The 26909-nt window shown below is 41.8% G+C and overlaps 2 protein-coding genes across 2 annotated transcripts; one reads left to right on the top strand and one right to left on the bottom strand.

Annotated features, from left to right (window-relative positions):
* Nucleotides 1-36: 36 nt before the first annotated feature.
* On the bottom strand, nt 37-11201 carry tgfb3 (transforming growth factor, beta 3). The gene is made up of 7 exons (XM_054613538.1): nt 10453-11201; nt 5795-5958; nt 4280-4409; nt 4089-4193; nt 1937-2093; nt 1218-1371; nt 37-1123 (listed from the first exon to the last, which is right to left on the bottom strand). Exons 1-7 carry the CDS (start codon nt 10796-10798, stop codon nt 965-967), a joined length of 1215 nt encoding a protein of 404 aa, XP_054469513.1. The 5' UTR covers nt 10799-11201; the 3' UTR covers nt 37-964.
* Nucleotides 11202-12648: 1447 nt separating this feature from the next.
* LOC129103762 (intraflagellar transport protein 43 homolog A) lies at nt 12649-25856 on the top strand. The gene is made up of 9 exons (XM_054614354.1): nt 12649-12751; nt 13999-14100; nt 16665-16735; nt 19385-19420; nt 20195-20241; nt 24084-24156; nt 25013-25088; nt 25227-25289; nt 25540-25856. Exons 1-9 carry the CDS (start codon nt 12707-12709, stop codon nt 25648-25650), a joined length of 624 nt encoding a protein of 207 aa, XP_054470329.1. The 5' UTR covers nt 12649-12706; the 3' UTR covers nt 25651-25856.
* Nucleotides 25857-26909: the final 1053 nt, after the last annotated feature.

The following is a 26909-nucleotide window of genomic DNA, read 5'->3' as shown; positions in this document are numbered from 1 at the left end:
AACAGAAAAATTCAAACAATAATGGAATAAGAACAATTCTATCCAACTGTCCATTTTAATAAAAAAAAAAAGGTGTTTCCAAGAATAAAAGGAAAAAACATTTACAGTTTGTGATCTAGTTAAGCGTTCACTTAGTGACATACGTCGTCTCATACAACAGAATGGCTCCACTTTAAAAACAAAAAACGATCCCTGGAATCCCCATCCTGTTGTATTACAGAGGTAAACATAACCATGGAAATAATACTTTGAATTAAAGGTTGGTTTCCAGCATGTTTTCTTTTTTTTTCTAAGGTAATTTGAATTCAACAGCATTTCAGTCCTAAACAAACAGTGTAGGGAGCTGTGGCGTGCGCAGCGTCAGTTTCCAGCTTGGACATTCGAAGGTGTCCTGTGCGTCATAGCCGAAGGTTTTGTTTGCTCTCAGCAAACAACTATTTTAGTTTCACCCTCTCTTTGACGTATTCCTATTATTCTGAGTTCAGTCTGCATTCTCAGTCATTTTCTCTTTTTTGACTGCAATTATTTTATGTCCTTTAGAATGCAGTGGTCATTGAAAGAAAAAATATTGTTCTCTTCTTCCTGTGGTGTAACACTGAGGTACAGGCTGTTCAAAATGCTGGAATATATAAAATAAAAAAAGAGAAACACTGATGTCAAAAGGCGATTGATAAGGGAAGAGGTCTGATGGGTTTGAGAGTGCCGTTAGTGAAGTGGTGTTTGACAAGTCTTCTTGGTAAATGCTGCCAATGATTGTGAGCAGAGTGGTGGACTGCATCTTTTGTTTTTCCGTGTGAGAGAGAGAGAGACAGAGAGAGAGAGAGAGAGAGAGCTCAGGCTGAAGCAGGGGTTGGAGGTACTTTTGTGGGGCAAAGTGTACCGCGCCCCCCTCAACCCCTAACACCCTCCTCCTCCTGAGTAGTGTTTGGAGCCGTCACATCTCACATCCCCGGAGCCCTGATATTTAGCTGCACTTGCAGGACTTAACAACCATGTTGGAGAGCTGCTCCACTTTAGGGGAGCGACCCACGTAGTAGAGGATGGTGAGGGGCTCCAAGTCCTGAGGAACGCAGCAGGGTGAGGCGGATGCTTCCGGGTTCAAGGTGTTGTACAGGCTCAGCAGCTGTGGAAGAAAGAGTAGAAGGAGATAGGGATCAGCAATCGCGTTTCCCAAATAGATCCAGAAATTATATTTGTGTTGTGGCACTTTGTCTCACCGAGCTGTGGGTGGTGTCTGCGCTGCGTAGATAAGGACAGGGACCAGAGCAGAAGTTAGCGTAGTACCCTTCAGGCTGATGGATCCACCTCCAGCCCAAATCCTGCCGGAAATTAATATATAGTGGTCGTACACAGCAGTTCTCCTCATAGTTGCTGCAAAACAAGAGAGGACAAAGAGGATTATACTCACTTCATTTCACAGATAATAGGCAAATTCTAAGAGTTGTATACATTTCCCCCCTCTATGGGCACACAGCCAGAGATGAGAGTGAAGTTCATAAATTCCACTCTTAGGTGTGCCCTTATTTTCCCTCTTGGAGTCAGCCCAGGTGTCTCTAGTGTTGCCTGTCAGCCTGACAGAGGAAATCCAGAGCTGAGGAGACGGTGTGTAAGAGGAGGTGGCGTTTGCTAGTACTGGGACGGATTCAGACTTGTATTGGATAATACCTCTGTCATGCTCGTCTAGGTGATTAACAAACTCATTCTGTGTATTCAATGCCCATGTACTCTTCTTCTCTGCCAATCGTTTTGAGAAGTGAAAGCTGATATTTCAATTTTTTTTTTTTTCCTTGGCTGGTGAATTACCTGCCCCCCCCCCCGCCCCCATCAAATCACCAAAAATGAAATGCAGGTGCAGCCAGAGACATTATTTGACAAATGTAAAGACAATAGACAAAGCAGTGCAGTACATTTTCCAGGGCAAGGATTGGTGCCTTACTTGAAGCAGTAATTGGTGTCAAGTGCCCGCTTACGCCTGCGGGAGGAAGATTGGGCATCCAGCCTGTGGGGAGGGAGCATCATGAGGATGAGATGGGGGTAGGGCTGCTCCTTTTGTTTTTTCACAGGGCTCAGGTTGTCATAGTCTGCTTCCATACCTGCAGGAGACAGTCGCTTAGTCCACAGGATACCAAGGAAAAACTGCTCAAAAATACAGCGGATTTATTGGGAATTGTAAAGATGTCTTCAAGAGCTGAGTTCAGTGGAACCACATCTTAACTCTAATCAGTGTAGTCAGCTGTAACTTTTACAGGAGGATAGTGTAATATCCAGGAAGGGCTTTACTCTTTTTTGGCTCATGCTTCTCCTTACTCAACGCTGGTCTCTAACTTCCTTCTTCCCTCCATTCTCCCCCCTGGGCCTGCGTCTGCTCATCCAATCTACGGCTGATAGCTAAAGCAGTGGATATCTCGAGAGAGATGCTGCTGTTGGATGTGTACGCCCCTCTTTAATTCGGGGCCAAGCGTCTGAGCGCCGTGGCAGCACATTCCTTGTGGCCAAGCCAGTCGGGAGTGTTCCCAGGGCCGAGGGCCCGGGGGCCCCAGTGCTAAGTGAGATACCAGATCGATTGTATATTCCCATGCTCTGTGTGTCTCTCTTCATCTTAGAAAGGAAAGGAAACCCATTATCTTACCAACAAGACCTCAATAGGTATTGCTTCTGGAGGAAGTTAGTTGATGACTAGATGAAAAGGAACTTTTTTTAGACCTCATGATAAGGACCGTTTTGCGAGTGTTATTGTATTATAACCACTAACCAGATTCCCATTCATCGTAGGAAACACTGCACTAGACTAGAACATACCATGCTCAATAAGAGACAAATTAAACGCCTCAGATATCTTTTATTTGGCAGTTTCATTGCATTTCAATGAAACAAAAGGCCTATTGAGCCTTTTTGGCAATTTAAAAAATAAAAGATCTGAAAATATATACTTTCATCAAATCCTCTGCAATTTGTAGAAGTAAAGTTTAGAGTCCACTCATCCATCATGGCATCACAAGATATCAAGCTATGTAGGACCTTTAACATGAACAGAAACACACCAACCGATGCATGGCATTTGCTTCTTTTAATATGATAAAATCATACCTAATATTTATGTGGGTATGACATTTTGGAAACATCTGAAACAGGCACTATTAACTAAAACTAGAGTCCAAAACAAACTCCTAGAATAAACTCAGACCCATTTATGCAAATCATTCTCAAATCAGCACTCCCTCAATAGTGCTACTCAGAATGAAACACATTTTCAACAAACATGAGATGCCTATCTGGAACATGAGACAGATCAAACAAATCAAACAGACATAAATGTTATCTATCTCTTGATCATGAATTTTAACTGGCTGAACGTTTTTTCACTGTGAGAGATCAAAAGCAGAGATAAATCCAGTCCAGATACAAACTTAACGACCAAAGCCTGGCCATAGGACGCTCTAAAATGCTGCAAACCTTCACAACAGGTGAGATTGAGACTGAGATAAAATGGGAAAAGTCTAATTAGAGTTGAATACTCAAAGACAAGTTTTTGATTTCTGATTTTACAAAATGTAATGAAAACAGACAACATTAGACTCATCTCTGAGAGAGATATTAATAGGAATAGCTTGGCATTTTGGGAAATATGTTTATCTACTTTCTGTCTGTGAGAAGAAGCATACCACTCTCTGTCTGTAGGCATATATTGGGAAATAAACAAGTGTAAAGTGTATTTCCCCAAATGTCAAACTGTTCATTTCACTTCATATTATGTAGTTGCGTGCCGTAAACTGAGGAACAAACGTCCCACTGAATTTGACAGCTAAGAATCATGACTATCTATTCAACTATAACCATTACTATCCTTGATTTTTATATTTTAGAACTTATTTCTTATTTAAATCGTCCCTATTTTAAATATCTTTTTTATGTATTTTGTTATTTATATTATAATATTCCTCACATAGGTTTACATAAATGTGTCTGATTTCCAATTTGAAACCTTGGCAGTATTGTTTACAACACCTACATGATACTTATATTTAAATTTGAATAAGCTTTAGGAAAAACAACAAATTAAACCTAAACTAATATAAATGTAGACTCACCAAACTTGACCTCTAGCACCTCATTGGCGTTCTCGATAATGTCCCCATTAGGCCTGAAAGTGTGGCAGGGACAATGTACGCTGATCTCCAGGCCAAGATTGGTCTCTAAAGGGGGAAACAAGAGCAGAGTGTTATTATTCATGATATGCATTAAGGTGCGATGCAAGAAAAATGTGGGGTGTCCTACTCACGTCGGTACATCAGCCACTCTCTCACTGTCTCTGTAACATCAAAGGAGACCCACTCAAGAGTTCCCTTGGTCAGGACGTTCTTGCCCCCAATGTAGCGCTGTTTGGCTTTGGGGTCGTCTTTCTGGAGGATCTGTGAGGAAAGATGAAAATGTGACCCAGCTGCATAAACTCTCTTTCTTACACACACACACACACACACACACACACACACACACACACACACACACAGAACCAGAGCTGTCTGTCTGAGCCAGACTCTCCAGGATGCCTTGGGCCAAATGTCTACTCTTCATGGAAAAAGTGAGTCCCTGTGTTGATATCCCCATTTTGCAAGTTAATGCCTGCGTGTTACCCTCCTGCCAATGAGAACCTGGCTGTCCTTCACATCAGCAATTCAAACTTAGACTTTAGCTGTGCTCCCTAGATGCAGTGTCAAGCAGTTCAGAAAAAGCAGGGTCGCCATGTATATCCGTGGGCATTCATGTCCTAACTGTGTTATCATGTCGAGGACCCAAATATACAAACCTGACGTTGGAGGAAAATGCCACAGTGTGGTCCAGACATTCCTATCTCCATCAGCACTTCTCTGAACAAAGGTGTTTATCTGTAGTGAGAAATGTGTGTGTGTTTGGGTGGTGAGCCCCACAGCAGTGCTTTGGATAACCAGGTTCCTGAACATTGTCAGCATCTAATCTGTCTTCCTGTGGGAACGAGGGGCCCGCGTCAGCCCTCTGCCAATCAACTCCAGCCTGAAAAGTGTGGGGGCGAGCAAGCAGCTCCACTTACTCCCCCGGTGGGTGACCCTGCCTCTATCTCCTCCCAGGCCCCTGGAAACAATCTGAAGGCCTGACAGTCTGTATTCAGCACTGGCCAGAGCCTTGCCTCAGAGGCGGTATGCAGTCCGGAGACGCTTGTCTCCCTGGCAGGAAATGTTGGAACCTGATCATTACTCCTAGTGTCTCACGGGAGATTAATGAGGAAACCGAACCAAAAAAAAGCCATCCTTGCCACCCCCCACACACAGACATCTAACAGATGCTTGCTTTAACACAAAAAAACTCTCATAAACACACAAATGCAGGTGCAGATCTAAAAACCTGTTGAAAGCATAACCCGTTACTTGATATATCAAAGATGGACAACTGCTATGAGATTGACAGCTAAGAAAGAAGAAACTGCTGAATGGGAGTGTGTGTGTGTGTGTGTGTGTGTGTGTGTGTGTGTGTGTGTGTGTGTGTGTGTGTGTGTGTGTGTGTGTGTGTGTGTGTGTGTGTGTGTGTGGGGGGGTCTTAAAGACGGCTGTGCAAGCTCCTGAATTTGTCCTAACGTAGAATCCATTTGACTGTAAGCACATGGAATAATTATCAGCACATAAAAGGAGGGGAGAGGGAGTTGGACACCCTAATATAAATATTTTCATCTTTCTCCCTGACCTACGCAGGCCTTCTGAGAGAAATAGAGCACATTAACCCTGCGTGCTGCTAAAAGCTGAAATGAACGGTCAAGTTCACACACCTGGTAGAGCTCAATCCTCTGCTCGTTTCTCTTGGCGCCGGAGTTGGGGATCCGCAGGGCTCGAAACTCGGCCCGGAACAAGTTGGTGGAGTTCTTCTCCATGGTGGAGACGTTGAAGCGAAATACCTTGGAAGTGATTCCCTTAGGGCAGTAGGGGAGGTCATCTGCAAGTAAAGTGGGAATGATGACTTAACAGTGGATTTGAAGATGCGTTTGAATATCGCCTTCAAAAATACATCAAACTTGAACTCTCATTGTTTCTTTTTTTCAGGATCCTTTTTTAATTCTTATCCATCTGTTACCTTATAGTGTACATGATATCAAAGCCTGTTTTCAACTATTTTCCTTACAGGAGTGGACATGTTTACCTTTTGATTATTGATAAACTTTTGCAGAGGATTCACCTCTACGAGTTTATATAGTTTGCAGATTAAAGAAAAGCTCTTATTTTTTAAAAACTATTTCTACTCTATTCCAGAGACACGTGGGCCATTACCACGAACCATCTGCTTATACTTTGTGTGGTCCGAGTTAGCAACAAGTTGAAGTCATGAAATGAAAACCAAATGTCCCATGTGGTGGTGGAGCCGGCTGCAGTGGGACGGCAGCGTGCTCCTCCTCTTCCCACCAGCTCTTGAGCCCAACAGGTGCTCCCAGGGGCTCGGCCACAAGCCAAGTGTTCCCTGGAGCTAGGGAACATGTGGGCTCATGTGCTGGAGCAGAACAATACCTGAGAAACCATCTAGGAGGTCGACTCAATCGTGATAGTAATGCCACTGAGTGCATGCTTGACAAGCAATAACTTGCTGTATACATGGTGTTGGTATGTGATTGTACACTTGCCTTTAGCAGAATCAGCTTATTAAATGGCCACATTGTGATTCTATGTAAAAACTTCCTGTTGCATTGAAGCCTTTCCCCTTTTCACTCCATAATACCATTGAGCAGTTTATTATTTTAACAGGCCAAGCACATGCAGTGTTGAGCAAAACAAGCACATAGCATACTTTTTATGGGCCAAATGGAAACAGTCACTTACAGCCAAGCCATTGCTAATTTATTACCCCAAGCTTAAACTTTATTACCAAGCCTCAGATTTGCTGCTGGTTGAAAGGGGCATTGCACCTTTAGTTGATTTGCACCTCAAATTGTTTGGGGACAAATGGAAACTCAGAAGTTCAGTTGTTTCTGTGTCATGCAAAAGGAACTTGCACAACTCCAAGTATCTGTACTTCATTTGACCCATAATCCTATTTCAGTGTCCTCCCAGCCATTATCTGATATTTCCACTAAGTTTTTTTTAAACTTTCCCTATTTATAGGTGACCTTTTCCGCATTCATCCTCAGCCAGATATCTGTCCAGTGTTTCCAAACCATCTATAAGGAGGAAACCTCAGTAGCCCTTTCCTCCCCTCACTCACTATTTTCGTCCCCCCCCCCCCCACCCCCTCCCTTCCCCCCAACAGAAGGTGGAAAGCCCCACTTCGAGGGGAGATTTGAAATTCTAATCAAGTCTTTGGTTTCCTTTTGGATGACCTCATTTTTCCTATTGCAATGGTTTTAGGTGGATTTCACATTATGGCTTATTTTTGCCAAGGGTCTGAAAGGTAATTTGTTCCATGTTGGTAAGTGGAGGGGGTTGCTTGCATAATTAAATGAAATACATTCATCAATTTTCTGACCCCCACCTTTTTCAGATGATAGCTTTAAAGAGGGTAAGTGGGCTGACCTAAGCTTGACCTGTAAACTGTTTTGAACAGCACCGTTTTATGTCAATAAGCTTTATCAGGGCTTTGTTTCTAGCTGTTACTCAAATCAGAAATGAATGATTTTGAGTTTTTGGTGTTAAGCATTATTTAAAATTAAAATACTATTCCAAACATTGTAGAAGTAAACAAAGTAGATGTATTGTTATAGTTCTGATTTAAATTACACACTGTTCTTAGATCAGATTCTAATTAGAGAAGTGGGATTTACTGCAAACCATTCTCATTAACACGTTTGCTTTATGGTCACATATAAAAGCCTGGAAAACAGCAAGATGCCTAGTTGATCTCATTCTGGTGTTATTACTTTAAAAATGTGCTTAGATTGGATGTTAATGAGAGATTTAGGTGAAAAGTTGTTCAGGAAGTCCTTGGGACAGACGTTTGAACAGCTCTGTTGTAAAGCCTGGCATAGAGCGCCTCGCCCAGACGCTATCCACCACACCTCTAACCCAGACACGTGCTCACCCTCCAGTGTCTGGGATCCTCTCTTCTCATGACAAAGATGAAATAAAAAAAATCCAAAATCACCTTCCTTTGCCCTTTGGCCCGATTGTCTGTGATGTCAGTCTCTCCAGAGCTTTGTGGAGGTAAACAAAGGAAATAGGAAGCATAAGGCAGCAGGTGCTAGCCAGCTGCTGAGGTGTCCACTAGCTCTCATAGAGGACGATAGAAATGTGTTCGGGAATGTAGTGATTTGAGTGCTTTATTGTCTAGTTAAAATTAGTTTGGACTATGCTTCTATGGTTTGATTTTCTCTTGGATATTTACACAATTGATAATTAGTTTTAATAATACATTTGAAATCCTGCTTTTGTATCAGAGGAGAGTCTCACATGATTCAATACTGTGGCAGGCCGATACAGCTGAGGAGATAATGTGATGCAGCTCTGTTCTGAAGTTGAAAAACAACTTTTTTTCCACTTGATTAGGGATGAGGAAGCAAAAAGTGGTTAAGGCGTGGGAGTTGGGGGGGAGAGATGGTGTTTCTTTGGGAATTGGCCAAAGACCTCTGTCTCTGTTTGCTCAGATGACATCACCCTTCTACTATCCCATATATCAGATACCCTGCTGTCCTCAGCGTTAGTCCTCATTTTTTACTGACCCAACACTGAGTCAACGATTGGCTTTAAATTTCACTGAAACTGCTCGCTTCAGTGTGCAAGGCTTTCAAATTTAAGAGTCAGTGGATTTGAAGAATGTTATTGTGCCAAAGGTCATAATTCAGTTCAGTTTTGTTTTTATCTAATTTCTTCAACAGCATTTGGTTAATGATGATCGATAATGAGGAACATATAAGCTTTCTGATGCACCGGAAAAGGAAGACCTATTGCTGCCCAGTTTAAGTTATGCTTCATAGTCATAAATAGCAAATGCCTTGATTTACATTAGTAGTAGTGGCTAAGAAAAGTAGTCAGGAGCAAGTGGCTCTTTAAAGTATGACAGAAAAGTTTCTGTTTAACTTTTTAACAAGGCATGAAAAAAAGCAAATCTTGACTGCATTCCCAAACACCCCCATCTTTCCAAAAACGATGAATGTAAAACTCATTATATTCAGCAGGGAAGAAAATGAACTGCACTGCGAAATTATCAAAGTGACAGACATTATGTTCCTATATACAGCAACATGCCCCGCTCTCTTTAAAATTACAGAATGGAAAGGGAGAGTGCTAATTAATGTATGTTGGCACCTTCTGTTAATTTCCTAATATACGTTTTTGGATAAGCTGTTTAGTGCAGAAAATGTTGCCAGTAGTAAGTAAAGTTCACGTCTTGTATTATCACCAACACTATGGCCTACAGTTTGAGACCAGCGTGACGTGTCCCGGGCACATGGCCATCACTGATCCCACTCCTTAGACCTCTGTTTGTTTTGGGAGCTCTGGCTACCTCTGACCAGAGGATAAACCCAGAGCTGTGTATTTTGAGTGTCAGAAGCACTTTGTGGGACCTGTGAAATGGATTTGATTCGGGACTTATGCTGGAACCAGCAGAGGCTCTGCGTAGTGTCACAGCACAGCATAAACACCTGTTGATTTCACAATGGTAACACCACGCACAAGTGGCCTCTGACCGTGAAAAGGCACAAGTATAACTTCTACTTAAAAACGGACTTACTCTGGAGGATCTGCTGCTTAGTGAGCTTCTGTTACTGTTTTTTTGGAACAATCAATGGACCATAGTTTATACAGGAAATACCAATATGGATGAACAGGGGAATTAGATCATCACAGAGAGAGCTACTCGGCTCCCTGCTACTGGAGAGAAATAGTGGGGAAATGGAAGTGAGAGAGTGCTCACACACTGGATGAAAAATATTGGGAAACTCACGGCCAGAAAATGGAAATGAGGTATTGGAGTTGGCAATAAATACTCGACCTAACTGCCTGAGAATTTCCCCTGCTTAGGAATGTGTCAGACTTAAGCTGGAGTTCCCATGCCTTTGGTGTGAGGTATGTATAAGGAATGGTGCTCATTCCAATTAGACTGTTTACTTTGCCCTCTCCATCGCGCGCCGCTCCGCCGCTCACAGGCGCGTCTGTGCGTAAAGGCTGCGCAGACACGAGTGCAAATAAGATCCCTGATTTTGATATTGTTACCTCACTTATAGTCATTTTGTATTGAGGCCAGATGAAAGTTTCAAGTCTTATGAATGTACATCGATTTTTAAAAATTGTTTTACAAAGGTATTTTGGATTAAGTTTGGGCATCTCATGTTGGCTGCATGGCGCAATGGCAAAACAAAAATATTGTGCCAATCACAAATAATTACTCCACCATATGTTGGTGGAATCAGCCACACTTCAACACAGAATGTTAGTAGTTTATGGATGAGTATGAGGAGTCGCAAAAAAAAACTGAATAATCATGATAAAAAAACAATTCACTTACTGTTTTCTGGCGGACCATTGACCAAGTTGAACTTGTAAATCTCTTTAGCATAGTACTCAGTCTCCGTGTTATCCTGTCCACAACTCTGATGCCGGTCTCTTCCCAGCTCCTCAATGAGCTCCTTGGTGCTGTTATAAAGGGCCAGGACCTGAAACGGTACTTGACTCGGACCTGTTGTTTGAGGCGGACTGGTCAGCCGGAGTTTACTGAGGATCTGTCCCCGGACCGCCTCTACTCTCTTTTTCTTTATGTGGTCGATGTCCACAGTGGTGCACGTGGATAGCGACAGAGTCATTGTCACACAATTGGAAAGGAGGAAAAACAGAAGTGCATTTCCCAGATTCATATTTCACTATGTGTTGACTAACAACCGAGGCTTGTCAAGTAAAAAGAAGAAGAAGAAACAGCTCCGATTTGAATAGAATCCCTTTCTCTTTTCATTCAGGTCGTTAGTGAGTCTTGTTCCAGGAGGAATCCCATTTTTGTCAAGTGCTATGTCATCTTTGCAAAATGAGCATTTGCATGGGAGCAAATCCGTGCCATTTTGGAAAAGAATCTCAACTCTTCAATAAGACTGGTTATTCTACTCTTCATTACCCCTTAGCTCATGCAAGCACCTCTTATTATCTTCGTGAGTTTATAGAGCGCCGATCTCAGTTCAGTTTCTCCAAAGCATTGGGCTCTTTCATCCACTTGTGCTGATGGAGTCAGTGCGTCTCTCTGTCTCTCTGCTCCTTCGCAGCGGTCCGGCCTCAACACACTCAGACGCGCTCCTCTCTCCCTCCTGCTTTATAGTCTCAGGCTGTGACGTTTTGGAGGGAGGGGCAGCAAGCTTTACTCTCCGTTCGGACAATAAGATGTCTCCTATTCTCAAATGCATTTTTATTCGAATTTCAATAATGTTTTTGTGTTGTCAAGCTAAAGAAAATGTGCGTAATATGGAGCAGAATGCAATTTTGCAGTTTTTGAGGAGTGATTTGTCGACGGGATATCTTAGTTTGTGTGCTCTCTACAGATGAAGAGCACAAGAAAACATTATTCTTATGTATAAAAGTGAAGGTAAGTAATGCGATACTCATAAGTCCCATCAATAAACTGATCTTTAGCCTGTCTTTTGGTCATTGAGTGGACTTTTATAAGTCCTTGGAAAATATTGACCTCATCCAAAATAAAGTTTAGGAGGAAAATCAAATGCAGATGGAAGGCCAAAGTTGACAAAGGAAATTGAAGGTGCACAGGGAGCTCAACCAGCTGCTGTGATCCGCTGGATGCTGCTACTGTTCGGCTTAAACATTCAACATAAAACATAACAGCGACATCTAGCGGACGTCAGGGGAAACGTCAGGTCCCATATACATTACTGGACTCAAGCTGTATTGTGGATATTGACTCTTCTTATATGTCTTTGATATGGACTGTGCAGGCCTGAATAAGATGAGATAATGTGACAGGGCTCTAACTTGATTAAGGTTGAGGAAGAAACAAATGACAAAGGGTGTGGGAGTTGTGGGAATGATGATGTTTGCCTTTGGTATAAGGCAAGCTACAACTCTGATTGTTTAGATGACATCATTTTTCCTCTATCCCTCCCTCGGTTCTTTACTGACCCAACCCAACCCTGAGATTTGTCCGACCTTTCACCCAAACTGCATGCTTCTGTGTGCAAGGCATGGTTTTTATTTTATTTATTTAGGAAATGGGTCACTTAACCCTTTCATGCATAAAGGTCACTGCAGTGGACAGCTATTAAAATGTTGTTTTTCTTGTATATTTATGGGTTTTGATGGCATAGTTGCACATCAGCCACTACAGTGATACTATTGTAGTGGCTGATGTGCAACTATGCCATCAAAACCCATAAATATACAACAAAAACAACATTTGAATAGCTGTCCACTGCAGTGACCTCTATGCATAAAGGGTTAAGTGTTAAATCTAATGTTGTCACGTGATCTTTCGGTTCAGACACACCTGTCTTTACCTTCTTTATTTCACGGTGCACTAACCACAGAACAGTGTTTTGCCTTTATAATCATCCTAACAAGCACCTTTTATCAGTCAATGTGTCTTTACTACCGTCTGTGTACAGCAGCTACTTATTTGTTTATTCTTCCCTGATTGACGGTGATTGACTGGGACGCGAACTCGCCTTCTGATTGGCGTTGCCATGGAGAGCGTTGCCATGTGACGCGTCTCGATAACCAGGAAGACGCAGGACGCTCTGCTGCTAGCAAGAAAAGCAGGCAGGAGAGACATGGATGACCACTTTCAGCTCGGAGATGTCGGATCGGTTAAAAATGTGAGTGGCTCGTTGGCATGGCGGGGGATGCAGTGAAGGCAGGGGTAACGTTGAATGCGTTCACAGCATTATGTGACGGTGCAGTGAGGCTAATGGTGGCTAACGTTAGCATGAGCAGTGTTAGCACTGCTAGCTAGCTGCACACAGCTCAGTGTTGTGAGTGAGCTTAGCAGTAACCTTTACCTTAGGTTGTATGAGGGGCCTCTCCACCTCCTCTGACCAGGACACACGACATGAACCCACACTGGACATGTGAATGCCACACCACCTTGTTTTATATCAAACTGTTTATGTAAACATATCTGCATTGCACTCTACTATATTTAGTTTAAAGTAACACAATGCTGCAATGCTATTTGTATTTTTTTGACAGTTTCTTTAGCAATATGGATGAATGGAATACAGAAATACACTAGGTTTGTCATATAAGTAACATTTTAAAATGCAGTGCACCAATTCAAAATGAATAGTTAACCTTTTATTCGTATTAGTTTGTTGCACTTAGTGTATTCGTATTATTTTGTTTCTGTACTTTTGCTCTGGTTTATGCTTTTAGATGCTTGTTTAAGAAAGGAGATGCACTTATGACTTCTGGTGACTAGTAGTTCTCTTGAATACCTATGTTGAATACACTTATTGTAAGTCGCTTTGGATAAAAGCGTCTGCTAAATGACTGTAATGTATTGTAATGTAATGTATTCGTCTACATTTAACATCTCCATCCCCAATTGTTAATAGCATCATTAAGGAAGAGTTACACATTAGTCTATTGACCTGAGAGCGACAAGTTCAACTTTACCTCTCATATTCTCTCCTTGACCACCATGAAATGTTCTACTGATCACACATCAGCATCAATATGCATTAAGCACATAGGTTCCACTTCCTGCAAAGGTAACTTCAGTTCTGGAAAATCATACAAATAGTGTTCACATGTTGAATAATACATATACAAGAAGAACAATGTCATTGCCACATTCGCCCAGTGTGACTTCACACAATAGGAAGTTGTACAAAATGAAGATGCAAAAGCTTACTTAGCTCCAAAACTGGTTGGTTTATGAAAGTGGAATAATCTGATCTACTTTTTCAGTCCATCCAGACAACATGTGGTTGGCTCATTAGATGGCTGGCAAAGTAAAGCAAAAAATAAACCACAAAGTCTTTGGTAGTCATTGGAGGTGCCAACTTCTGGCTTTATGACGTCAATATCTTCTTCCAATTTTAAAATTATGCACATTTACCAGGTTGCAAAGTCTGGACGAAGAGCTCGCCTTGCAGCAGACCAATCATCGTTTGAAGATTCTCGTTACGTAAGGAAGTCCTCCACATCTGCTTCGATGGGAGAAGTATGTAAACATGTGATTCAAAAAAAGTTTGAATTAGTTGCATGTTAGAATTTCACCTCACAATAATCTTCCTCCATACTGATTTTGGTTTTGTCTCATACATGAATCACAGGAGGACGACCAGGTAGGGAGCATGAAAAAAAGCGGTGACTTTGCATGGCTTCTGCTGCTAATGCTCCAGACATCAACTTTATATCATTTACAATAGTCTTAGTTTCACAAAAACTGGTCCTTTTTTAAAATGAGTAACCCTGTTTTTTTTTTGCTTTAGCTCAGCTGGTTGGATATGATATCCAGGAGGGTTGAGATTCACCATCTCTGATTTAACAGCACCCTTGGTAACACCAGCTTGACACACGTGGTATAAAGTTTTAATGGAGTCCTAATTTATTTGAGTTGCCATTTTCCTACTCCCTATATTCATATTAATAGCATATACAGTCACTGTTCAAAAACTGTAGCTGCTCTTCATAATTGTCCTGTGTGTATTGGATCTTGCATGCAATGTTGAAGTGTACAAGCTCTGAAACCCTTTTAAACTTTAGGGCACAAAGCTCTGTAATTGTTCACTTGTAAACTGTCTAATTGAAAAACAAGCAGATTACATCACTAAAATCCCCATGACTCTACCAACAATTTTCATATATCCTCTCCTTATACTGCCTACTAGTCTTAGCCGAAATGTTGTTGTAAAAGGATGTCTGCCTCTTAAAACATGTTGGAATTAATGTTGCTGGATTGAGACTAAATATAGAGCAAAAATATATGAGATAAGTCAAATCAAAAGTGACAGTGGAAATCTAACAAACAATTTTACTCCACTGTCGTTGGCATTTATGGAATCAGTCACTTCTCTTGGATTGGCAAACTGTAAACCAGCCAACATTCCCATGGCAAAATATTCCAGCAATGCTTTTGCTTCGAGTTATCTTCCCAAATTAGGCCAATTTCCCTTATGTAAGAACCGGTATTCTCGCGCCCTTTCTGACCTGTTGTGCACATGCAATACATTTTTCCAGAGTGTCGTGCGACTGGGTGGATTTTTTGCAGTCTTCGTTTTATCAACCCTGGCCTCTTCTGCCTAAAATACCCAACTGATTGGTCACATTCCTGACATCCTTTTAAACAAAGACTCATTTGCTTTTATGGGCTCATAGGGTTTGGCCACTGCAAGTCCCTTTGCCCTAGAGACCATCAGAGAATCCTAAATTAGAAAACTAGAAGAGCTAAACGAATTGCCTTAACAGCTATAACTATTTTACTACAACTGTGAGCTTCATATTTGGTCATGAAGAATTCGAGTCACAGATTTGTTTTGTTTCTCATGACACTTATGGTCCTCCCCATTTTTTGTAGGGTGAAATAACTGTCACAGGATGTTTTTATTACACCCAAATACACTTGACCCAACTATCTTGTCTTTCATGAAAATTGTAATTTTAAGAAATACCAGACATTGAACATAACAGAGTGAATTCACATCACTTGAAGCTATTTCTTCAATGTTGCTTAAAATGTCTCAATTGTCATTATTGTAATCCCCTTTGTTCTTAATAAAGAGACAGTTACTAATTACACAAAGTTGAGGGAGCTTGTTCAGCCGCAGCTCTCTCGATTAATGGTAATATACAGCAGAGCAGAGTAGCTCCCCCTCCCTCTATCCTGCTTAATGGTGACATTCAGATTTATAAATGGCTTTGGTGAAGGAACCAGCCATGAAAGATTATTTCCTCTTTCATCATAAACGAAAGAAATTCTTCACGAGCACTTTGTCCTCTGCATACCCAGTTTAGTAATGAGAAATGTTGTGCCTTTTACTCCTAATTCATTTGTCTTGTGCACACCCTCTTGTGCTCTGAGGAATTCATTCATTCAAATGCTGGTCTCAGGGTCCCGGTCTCAGGATCGAGATGCATACTCCGTTTACTATTTTCAGAATCAAAGAATGAGAGGGAGAGGGTCATTTTTTTCCTGTTGATCCATTTTAGGGTCAGACTTACAGGCCCTGGCAGTTCCCACACTCTGCTTCATATGTGCTGGAAATGGACGGTATTGAAAACTACAATAATAAACAAAACAATGGAGCGCATATAGATGACTGTGGGGTGTGTTAACGTACCGGGCATGTTAACGTACAGGAGCTTTTTGGTAGCTTGCAATTTAGATAATAGAATACAGCATTAGAGGTGAACTTTGGTTTATATGATTCCCACACCTATAGTAGGACAATTACACTTCCATTTTATTATGCCATTTACATTTATGCTAAATTCAATGGTTTGCTTTTTAGTTGTTGTAGACTAAAGGGTCACCTAATGGCAGATTACATTTTTTTAATTTGTACTTGTATGGCCTATTCACCACAATATCAAACAAATAGTGACTTAACACATAAGCCTGATAATTATGCACACTTAAAGCTCAAATTTACACAAAGATGATATTTGTATGGTCTATCTTCCAAGAATAAAGCCCAATAACAGTTAGAATGCTGAAATATATGATTTCTTAATCCTCTATGTGAGTGACTTAACATTCAATGAAGCTGTTTGCTATTTTTTCAGGGTCCTCCTCCTAAACCGGCCCGGCGGCAGGGTGGCTGGGCAGAAGAAAGCTCTGGGTCCGGTTCTGCCAAGTAAGTATCTTCAACTTTTCCTCCTCCTTCTCCTGTGGCTCCACTGAAGGCAGAGACGGCGAGCTGTGGTCTTGGGTTATGTGTTATTAATGAACTCTCATGCTGTTGAATGAGCTTATTTATCAGTGCATATTTGGCACTCAGGCTGTGAATCAACAAGGTTAGGGGGAGCCTGTCTGAGCAGGCAACTCTCCATTCGTCTTCATCTGTGAGCAAGGCGGTAATTGACATGGTTAATGCATCAGCCACAGGAGGGCACTGTTAGTCAGCTAGCCACTTCATCACAGGGGTTCAAGCCACTTAATCAACCCTTACCACTGCAGTCTGCTCTTTACACTGGGAGCACAACATGGAGAATTTGTGAAATATTTGGAACAGATGGAAGGTGTTTGCCAAAAGCATGTGTCTACAACTAACAAATCCAAATGTAAATACTGTTCATGACTCTATCAACATAAAGGTGTTTTATTGTCATGTGTAACTAGCTCTCTTGTTTTCTCTTTTCCGCCTGCCACAGTGCTGCTTGTTTCTGTATCAGTGGAGGTGCGAGCATAGGAGATGAATTGAAGTGAACAGGCTGATTCAATTTTGCTTATTTGCGTAGTTTACTGCACCGTTAGTGCAAGCAGGGAAAACTCTGTATATCTTTCTTTTTTCACGGAAGGTCAGCGTGTCGCTTCTCTGCTTTTACATAACCCAGCTTGATTCCCGGTCTCGAAGCGATTGAAATACAGGAGGTGTAAAAGGGTTTTGCGTGCGCATTGATCCTCTCTGAAACAAAGTAAGTAATGGTCCCCCCTGGAACCGGCAAGGACTTTTCCCTTCAATGTCACCCCTCATGCTCAATCACCGCCGCCCTCCTCCCACTAATCCCAGCGCAGAAATCCCGGGATTTGTCGATCTATCACTTCTAATTGACACTAAATGATCTGTCAGTTTATTGATGAACCTTTGAAACCAGGTTGTCACAATATATTTTATCCCTAACAACTTTTTCCAGACAGTTTTACCATGTCTATCGCTCTGCCTTACATGAGTCTTAATCAAGGGGCCTGTAATGTGTCTTAAGTGTCGCCACCCCCGCCCCCCAGACAGGACACAGTCCAAGGGCAGGCAGGTAGGCTCCCTCAGCTCCTCTCTGCCCTGTCTGGTTGGGCTCCAGTACCTTCAAGGCTATTGGTCTACACTCAAACAGCATTGTTTTAGCTGAGAATGACTTAGCTAATTGTGTTTTATTTAATCTATTCAAAGTCTTTCTTCCCTTTTATTTTGTGTCTCCCCTTGAAAAGAAAAATGATTAATTAATGCTTTGTGCAAGTTTTTACAGATATACATCCTAACGTAAATGTCTGTATAGATTAATGACAGTTGATTTGTAATGTAAAATGGTATTCACATTTCCCGTCTACTCAAGGGGGGCACTATACTCAAAGGTGCGGTATCTGGTTTCTTTGTGCGAGCATCATTTTTTTTGAGTTGATGAGTTTGTTTGCCTGAATTGAAATGCTGTCTGCTCTGATTGTCAAGTCAGTTTTATTTATTTTACCCAAAGTCCCAAATCAAATTAGCCTCAAAGGCTTTTCAGTCTGTACAGCAAACTCCCCACAGAAAAACCATTTAATAGAAAAGAAGAAAGTTACTTCCAGAATACCGAGGGATCTCTCTTATGTTTAACTGAATTTAGGGATCGGAGTTGGTGTACAGGTGCTAATTTAATGTGGAAGCTTTTATTTACTTTCCATTCTTGTCCACAAGGGGTCTACCGTTCTATTGATGTCTCTACTGCTTCATTGTTTTAGGAGTCCCTGTACACTGACATTAGTGTGCAGTGATTTTAATCCCAACATTGGTACTTAGGTATTTTGATAAGCACAGCTTTCATTATTTGTTTTTTGACACACATTTAAAAGTATGAATTGAACTAAGATCAATTAATACTACAATAAATCCGAATTGCAGACCATCTTGATTTTGGGCAGTATGAAAGGATAAAAATAACGGCAAGGAAAAGACCGTTGCTTTTCTGGATGAATTATTTAAAACCAGTAGGGGGCACTACTCAACCAGGAGAACAAGTGAAAAGAATTTTGCATCAGGAAAAAAAATTGAAACCTCTTATACACATTTTAAGGCTAATAATAAAAATACACCAAAACGTATCTGCGCTGATTCCTTTCTTATGTTATATGATGAAGGTGAAATACCTCTTGGGTGATAATAAAGTTGTTTTTCTATGACGTCTGCTGTGATGCTATTGTGAATGCTAAAAATACTATGCTGAGGCAGAGAAGTGTCAAAACACAGTATTTTGGTGTCTGGCATGCTCTGTTCAAGCTGAGCTTTGTAAATGGAGAGAAGTCTGCAAATAGCAGCATGATTCAGCAGGAGACGAGGCTGAGACAACAGAGAGGAGAAGACGCAACTATTGTAGACCCCACTGTGTCAGATATAGCAGAATTACTATCATTAGATACAGATCGAGAGGATGTATCCATCAAAACTACTTTATATATATATATATATATATATATATATATATACACACACGTATACATGGACATCTTTGAGTCTTGTGCATACCATTTTAATGAAGGAAAAATCTAACAAGTGTGTTATTTAACGATTTAACATGTTTCTGCTGTTATACAGATCTTCAAGAAGACCTGCAACTGAAGACCTGGAAGAGTAAGTTTACTCCGCCATCACATCCACATTTCCTTGTACTCCTGCAGTTGTTGGTTTAATTCAATGGCAGTTACATCTTTGTGTGCATGGAAAGCGCTCTATTTTCAGATTGTCCTTGGTTACAACTAATCCTTGCCTTCAAAGAACAATCACTTAACATGATTAAAAAAAACACGTGACTCAGTTGTCATCACTTTTATCACTGTTAGGAGCCAAGTTTTCCTGTTATTCTATTTTTTCCCCTCACCCTCCCTCACATTCTGTGACTAGAATAGACATCATGAGGAGAGGCAGGTAGAGGACGAAGTCGTCTATGTTTTACTCATCATAGCAGTTGGAGCCCGGTGCCCGAATGGCTGTAGTGAGACAGAGGCTTTGTGTGTAAAGTTATTAGAAAGATCCCTTGTGTTGTGCTTCTGTCACAACTGCCTTGTCTCTGTAATACTTATTCAGCTCCAGCTGTTTTTTTGTTTTAAATCCTGGAGGTGATCTTGTCTGAGGCTGGCAGCCTGGTCACCCAGACAGCACAGCAGTGTCTGATAGCACCATCAGTCTCTTTTGGCAGAGACTACTGTTCAGAAGTCCAGTCAGACTTCAGCAGAAAGAGCAAATGTCCTGACTTCCATGAGAGAAAGACGAGACAAAAAACAAGCCCATCATCAAAGAAAAGTAACCCAGGAGCCAACTCACTCACTCCCCGTGATGACCTCACCGTTGGGCTGCATTTTGAACGCGCAAAATAGTTTCTTACTCTCACACTTCCTGTTTCTACAGCCGCCGCCTGCGACCACAAACTCCCCAGGGATCAGATGATGAAGGAGGTAAGGGCACCCCTCACTGTCCCCCCACTCTGTGTCTCTCCTCACGGGCAAAGAGGAGCCCTCCGGTGTCTCCCCGGCACATTCATCCTCTGGAAGTAGAGCAGATAAGCCGGCAGTCAGATCATCGCTTTTCACCGGTGCTCACAGCATATTTCTCCTTGAATCCAGCATGGATTCATATGTTTAAACTCTGTGTTTCTCCCTTTGACCAGTGTGTGACAGCGTATTAGCAGTGAGTATGCTCATTAAATAAAGTTACATCTATAGGTGATGGAGAATATTGTGGCAAGATTTAAGTGTTCCCTTCACCAACTAGAGCGACACAGTTAGCCACGAACACACACATGCACACAAAGTGTCAGGTTGAGTACAGATCTAGCGGTAACTGAGTCACCTGAGGGCCCAACTCTGCTCCCCACAAACAATGTCATAACCGAGGGGTAAATTTCAGCTTTACCCTGCCTAGAATAATTGCTCTATTTTGTGGCACAAGGCAGCTGGGGAAATGGGATCAAATTGCCTTAGTAAAGATATGTCAGCAGCATGAAATGCTTAGTTTGCAATGCTGAAGGACTTGCATACATCAGTAAGTCCGGTAGTTTCGAGTAATGCCATTCATGAAAAAATAGTCAAATGCCATATTGTTCAGAGTATTGCAATACACAATAATAATAATAATTTGAATAAAAATAATGTATATAGTTTAAAACAAAGATGTATGTTGATCCCATTGAGTCAAATGTCATTTTAGCGTTTTATTCAAATATTTAACTTTTTAATTATTTTCTCATGAGAACTGTTACCTAGGATAAAGAGTTGCTCAAATTATTAAATTATGGTGATGGGCAAGCTAATAATTTATTACCTCCAGCTCTGAAGTAAATCTTGCATTGTTCTCTATATGTTGTATTTTATATGCATTTCAGAGTCTTACTTGGTCGGGTTTTTTGTCGAAAATGGGATAATTACCGCTTAGAAATATATAATTGTATTATAAAACTCTTAAATGATATTCAAATATATAAATCACACTGAATCTCACACATTCACTGCAGGTTTTGATGTACTGTAAACATTTCATATTACTGTATATATATATCTATTACATTTAACACACACACACACACACTCACATATTGTCCGTCACTGTCGAGTATGCGCTGGCTCAAACGGCCAGTTAATTGAAGAGTCCAGAGGTTTGGTTCTCTTGCAGTTAAGGCCGCGGGAAAGATTATTACTCTGTGGAGGGAGACCTCTTAATACAGGGCCGGAGGCAGGGGCATTGGAAATTACAGTGCTGAGGGTTAGTGAGATAGCCCCTGCGATCTTGATTATGTCCCCTACCCTTATCCCTTATGTCCACTGGCTACGAGCACACAGAGAGAGAAAGAGAAGAGAGAGAGAAGGCTAGCCCAGTCCCCTGCTCCCATCTCCCCATCAGCTGCCCCCACAGCCTCCTGCTGGTCACTTAAAATAGCACCAGTATCGCAAAAACACTCATCTGTTTCATCTCTCACTGTCTTACTCTTAGCCGGTGATGTGTTGAATATTGTCCCATAAGCCTTTCAAATGGCTCCTGTACCGAGGTAATCATTTCAGTGGACCCCTGCGTAGATTACCTGTTCTCCAAAGTCACTGACTGGCGTGTGCCTGCCGGGAGTATATGTCTACATTCACAGCAAATTATCCCCTTTTGATATTTACATGCTTCAGCGAGAAAGCTGGACGCGACTGTAATAAGGATACGCGTGGCCCGCCTGCTGCCAGACAAAAGCCACCTTGATACATGTCCAGCCGAGGGAAGGAAGTGAGTGTAAGTAATGTGCCGTGCTGAGGAGAGACAGATCCTCCTGATGGAGCTGCCCTCTGCGTCAGAAGAAAAAACACTGGCTTGTTTGCAGCTGCTTTGATGCCCCGCTTGACCCTCCAGTAATGGGTTGAATTTGAAGCTCATTTAAAAATGTTGTTTCTTCTTTCACTTAATAATAGACTTTGCATATAGACAGCATAAGCCTCCGTGCTTCACATTGAACTCTCATGGACTGTGGTAATGGTGCATTACTGGCTGAAATGAAAAAGCGTTGGTGTGGACGCATAGACAACCCCATGGAAGCGATTTGCAAAGAGCCGGACAGCAAGGCTTTTTGATGTCATTGCACTAAGACCATTAAATTTGATTGGGGGTCCAGGGGGGACGGATTCTGCTGAACGCTGTGCTTTGTAAATGAGAGGACAAAGTGTCACTGGGGCCTCATGAATATGAAATACCCGCGCCTGCATTTATTTGGATATCAGAAACACAGATGAATCTTGTCAGCGGCTAAACGAGCTTGGCATTTTTAATTTGGTTTAATTAAAAAAGAGAAATAAATAAGTTATCAACAGAGGGTGAGCTTTTGTTATCTACTGAAAGTTGATAGGTTAGGTTTCGTTGTCTTCTGAGAATTTTGTTCAGATAAAAAAATAAAAAACTTCTCTCCATCTCAACAGTCTATAACTTTTATGGAAAAAATGAAATGTCCATGAAAGATCGATGTTTCTTCAACTCCAGTTTATTTCCAGGAGTTATTTTGAAGGAATGACATAGATGCCAAGATATTTCCTCACATCAGATGCACACTTCTATCTCCTCACCTCTATTTAGCTCCTCTATTGACTTTCCCCTCAGGGCGCAGTACTGTGGTTAGAGATTACTGACAACCCTCTTCGTGCAGTCCAGCTCTCTCTTTTTCTCTCAGTATCTGTCCGTTCCTCTCTCTCTCTCTCTCTTCCTTCCGGTCTCTATCTGTGTTTCTCTCTCACTGTCAACCCTCAGCTGTTGAGCTAATAAGGATGCACAAGCCCCTGAGAAATATTGTTAAGGAAACACACATCACATTCAGAGTTAACACATTTTCCATAAGGGCAGATGGAGAGCCAGTAAGCGTTTGGAAACTGTCTGTGCTAAACAAAAATGTATACTGTTGTCATGATTGACAGTTCTTCCTCATTGATTGTTGTGTTCATTCTTCTGTAGCTATAAAGTAACCTTCATATCATAAATATCCTCACACAATAATAAACTTAATAACTTAATGGAACACATTTTAATCATTCTATTTAAGAATAAATGATCATTTAGCTTAATTGCATCCATTCATTATATATCTGTAATCTTTTTATTTTTTATTTCCCTGCTCCAACAAATGTCTGTCTGAAAAATGCTGTGAAAGTTTACCCTGTCCTTCTTGGGAGCAGAGCCATCCTCTGTCCTGTTGCGTTTTGCCAATTAAAGTGGGTTCCCACTGTTTGAGCAGCGGGTTGGCGGCTCCTGGCACTGCAGCTCCTGCCAGGCCGCACTGTGACTTCCGACCCCACACAGATGGGCCTGCAAGCAAATACTCTTGCACATGGCTGGATGCCGCCCCAGTCGGAGTGGCAGAGTGGACATGGAGGTCGGCCTACCGGCCACTGCGGGTCCTCGGGGTGGGCGGCGCTGACAGGGCCCAAATGCTAAGGTAGCAGGGGGTGCTTTCTGGGGAGCCCCCGGCCAGCGCCCCTCTCACAGCACGAAGAGCTGCCGCCTCGCCTCCTGAATATTCATGGCCGCATGGCTATTGTGACAGGGCAGCTCTTATGAGAATGTAACTAGAGAGAGGGAGGGGAGCAAGTGCCACACAGACGTGGTCACACATACCCATATTCAAACAGAAATGTTGCAGCCGTACACAGGGGATTTTCTGTATTCTTCATAAATGATTCTGTCATGTGGCTGCCAATAGGATTTTCTCATATTTTGACACTTTTTTTAAAAAATGTCATCAGATCGTAAATGTTTGTGGTGTCTGTTTTTTGGTTTTCAGATATTCCAGTGATTCCAGACCTCGACGAAGTACAGGAAGAAGATCTAACAATGCAGGTTGCCGCTCCACCAAGGTAGTGACGCCTTTAACTTTTAGAAGTTCATCCTTATCCCTCAGGATTTATACACACACACACACACACACACACACACACACACACACACACACACACACACACACACACACACACACACACACACACACACACACACACACAGCGTGTCCCCAGACCCATGTATGACAGTTAACCTCTGTCCATGCACAGGACACTAGATCAGTAGCCTGCTCTGGTGACTTTGATGGTTACCTGTCCTCCACTCGTGCCATTGCAGAGTGTCTTACTTTATTGGGCAGAAATGGAGAAATAACAGTTGGGTGTGATTTATGCAACTCTGTTACCAGGGTCTCTACTAACCGGGGCCTTTGATTTACAGGGCAGTGAGAGACACCGCCGACATGTGTCGAATATGTAGCAAGGCTATGACAGCGGTGGAGGTTATTAGGCTGGGGCTTGCTCTCTGTGCGAGATAATATCCACATTGAACTCATTGCGGGGGCAATGTAGCGTGTAATGTGCAGTAAGTAGGACTGGCATGCACTGCTAGGCCCCGGCCACTTTCAGAGCCCCCCCACTTAATTCCAACCCACAGATAAGCAGCTGGGTTTCAATTTGAAGCGTTTACCACTTGGCAACCATCTCCTGCTCTCTTTAGTCTTTGCTTGAAGTCTTGGTGCTCCATTGTGCACAAACTTCAAACTCCTACAAAGCCACTTCTTAGACTTGTTTTGCAGTTTGCATGTAGCGTGAAAGCACTTCAGTCAAGATGGCTACTATTTTATCTGCTACGTGTTGTCCTGATTGAAATACGCGTCTGTTGTGTTTCTCTAGTGTATCAGATACCTACTCTGACTTTCTGTGATCCTGTTAGCATCCAGGTGAACCGGGTGATGACCTACAGAGATCTGGACAATGATCTGAAGTATTATTCTGCGTTCCAGACCTTAGTAAGTCAAGTACATTTATTTTTTTATCTCTTTAATATTCTTGCCTCTCTTCTCATCAAGGCGGTCCATATAATTTCATCAACCAACAACAGCTCTATTTGTGCAAACTAAGTGAATGTGGCTGTAATCTTTCTTCAGGATGGAGAGATTGACTTGAAGCTACTCACCAAGGTTTTAGCACCAGAACAGGAGGTGAAGGAGGTGAGTGAGTTTTTAGTAAATATAGCTTGTGAGCTTCCAGCGAATGCCTGTCCAGCTGTTTGTAGAGCACCAGGGGAGGTTGCCACTCTGTCTCCCAGGTAATCAAGATTTATGATGTGTACATTAACACCCTCTGCTCTCCTTACCCCGTTCTCCTCTCTTTGCTCCCCCTGTTCCCTGTGCTCTCTTTCTTGGTATGTCTCCCTCTGCCTCTCTAATTCTTCTTTTCTCCCCCCCTTGTGCTCTGCAGGATGATGTGAGATGGGACTGGGATCATCTGTTTACAGAGGTGTCCTCAGAGCTGCTGATGGAATGGGATCAAGGAGAGAGCGAGGAGCAGACCGCATTGCCTGTAACATGAGGAGGAGCTTTGGACTGTGACTTTAAATGGCTCAAGGGGGAACTGGGTGAATGTCCATTACACAGAAGGGCCAGTGACTTTCGTTATAGTAACTTTAATTACTATTTGTTATCCAGAATTTATATTTTGTATATAGAGTATATAGAGTGTTTTTTGTTTTTTCTAAATAAAGTTCACGGTGCAGTGAATAGTGCAGTGGCTTCTTCTTACCGTCTTTTTTTTTTTTAGGTTATTGGAAATTCAACCTTATTTGTTTGTGAGTTTTTAACTTAAACAGCCTAAAGGCAAAGTGATTCTGTGTAAAAAGTTTCTCTGAAAAAAGCAATCACAGATACAAATGCCCTTCCTGTACGGCCAGCATTATCAACACCCACATACAAGTCCAAGGTTGATAATCAGCTAAGCTGAAATCCAGTTGATTGTGTTCAAATTAACATTCCTCATTAAAGCCTACAACCTTATTGTTATTGACTGTGCCATTGACTTTATCTTCCAGGTCCTCGATAGGAGCAACCCCTTCTTCACTATTATCTCAAATGCATTGAACAGAGTTCCTATTGACACCTGGGGGATTAGCATACATTATACCTTTTACTGGATAAAGAGGAATGGATGTAAGTCGGGAACAAGACAACAGCTTGTGTCAGGTGGGTGCTCTTTAAAGTGATAAAACACAAATTCCTCACAACAATGTGATAACGCTGAATATAGAGCCCAAAAAAAAAGGTCACAGGACAGAATATGTTTGTTTTCAGCTCTGAATTTAAATCGTCATTGGCTCTGACACATTTGTAGAGAATTTGATATGATTTCCGTTGTATACTGAGCCTTCAACATGTGCGCGTCGCAAGTATCAGCATTCAGTTTTGTCTTTGGTTCATGTGTGTGAATATAAACGCAGGCCTCCAAAGTCTATTAGAGAAACAGCTGTAACATTTACAGATTGTGATTAGGTTTATTTCTGAGGCAGGGAGCAGTCTCATGACATTTGGAAATGCACAGCAAAATCCTCAAGGACACGTAATCTATGCATCTAACAGCTCAATCACTGCCCATCACAAATAGATCCTGATTTTTTTCATTTGGTGGGCCTTGAATCAACTTCATCAAGTGTGATACCTCAGGATATCACACGGGATATTTGTGCTCTGAATATGCATGTGTGTGGCAGAACATTTCAGTCCTCAAACGCAGTGAGTGATCTCTGTTTGTTTCTCTATCAGACAAACAAACGCACACTTTTTTTTTTTTTTTTTTTT

Source organism: Anoplopoma fimbria, chromosome 15, assembly GCF_027596085.1.
Source record: "Anoplopoma fimbria isolate UVic2021 breed Golden Eagle Sablefish chromosome 15, Afim_UVic_2022, whole genome shotgun sequence".
NCBI classification, from domain to species: Eukaryota; Metazoa; Chordata; class Actinopteri; order Perciformes; family Anoplopomatidae; genus Anoplopoma; species Anoplopoma fimbria.
This window is presented reverse-complemented; position numbering and strand designations above follow the sequence as displayed.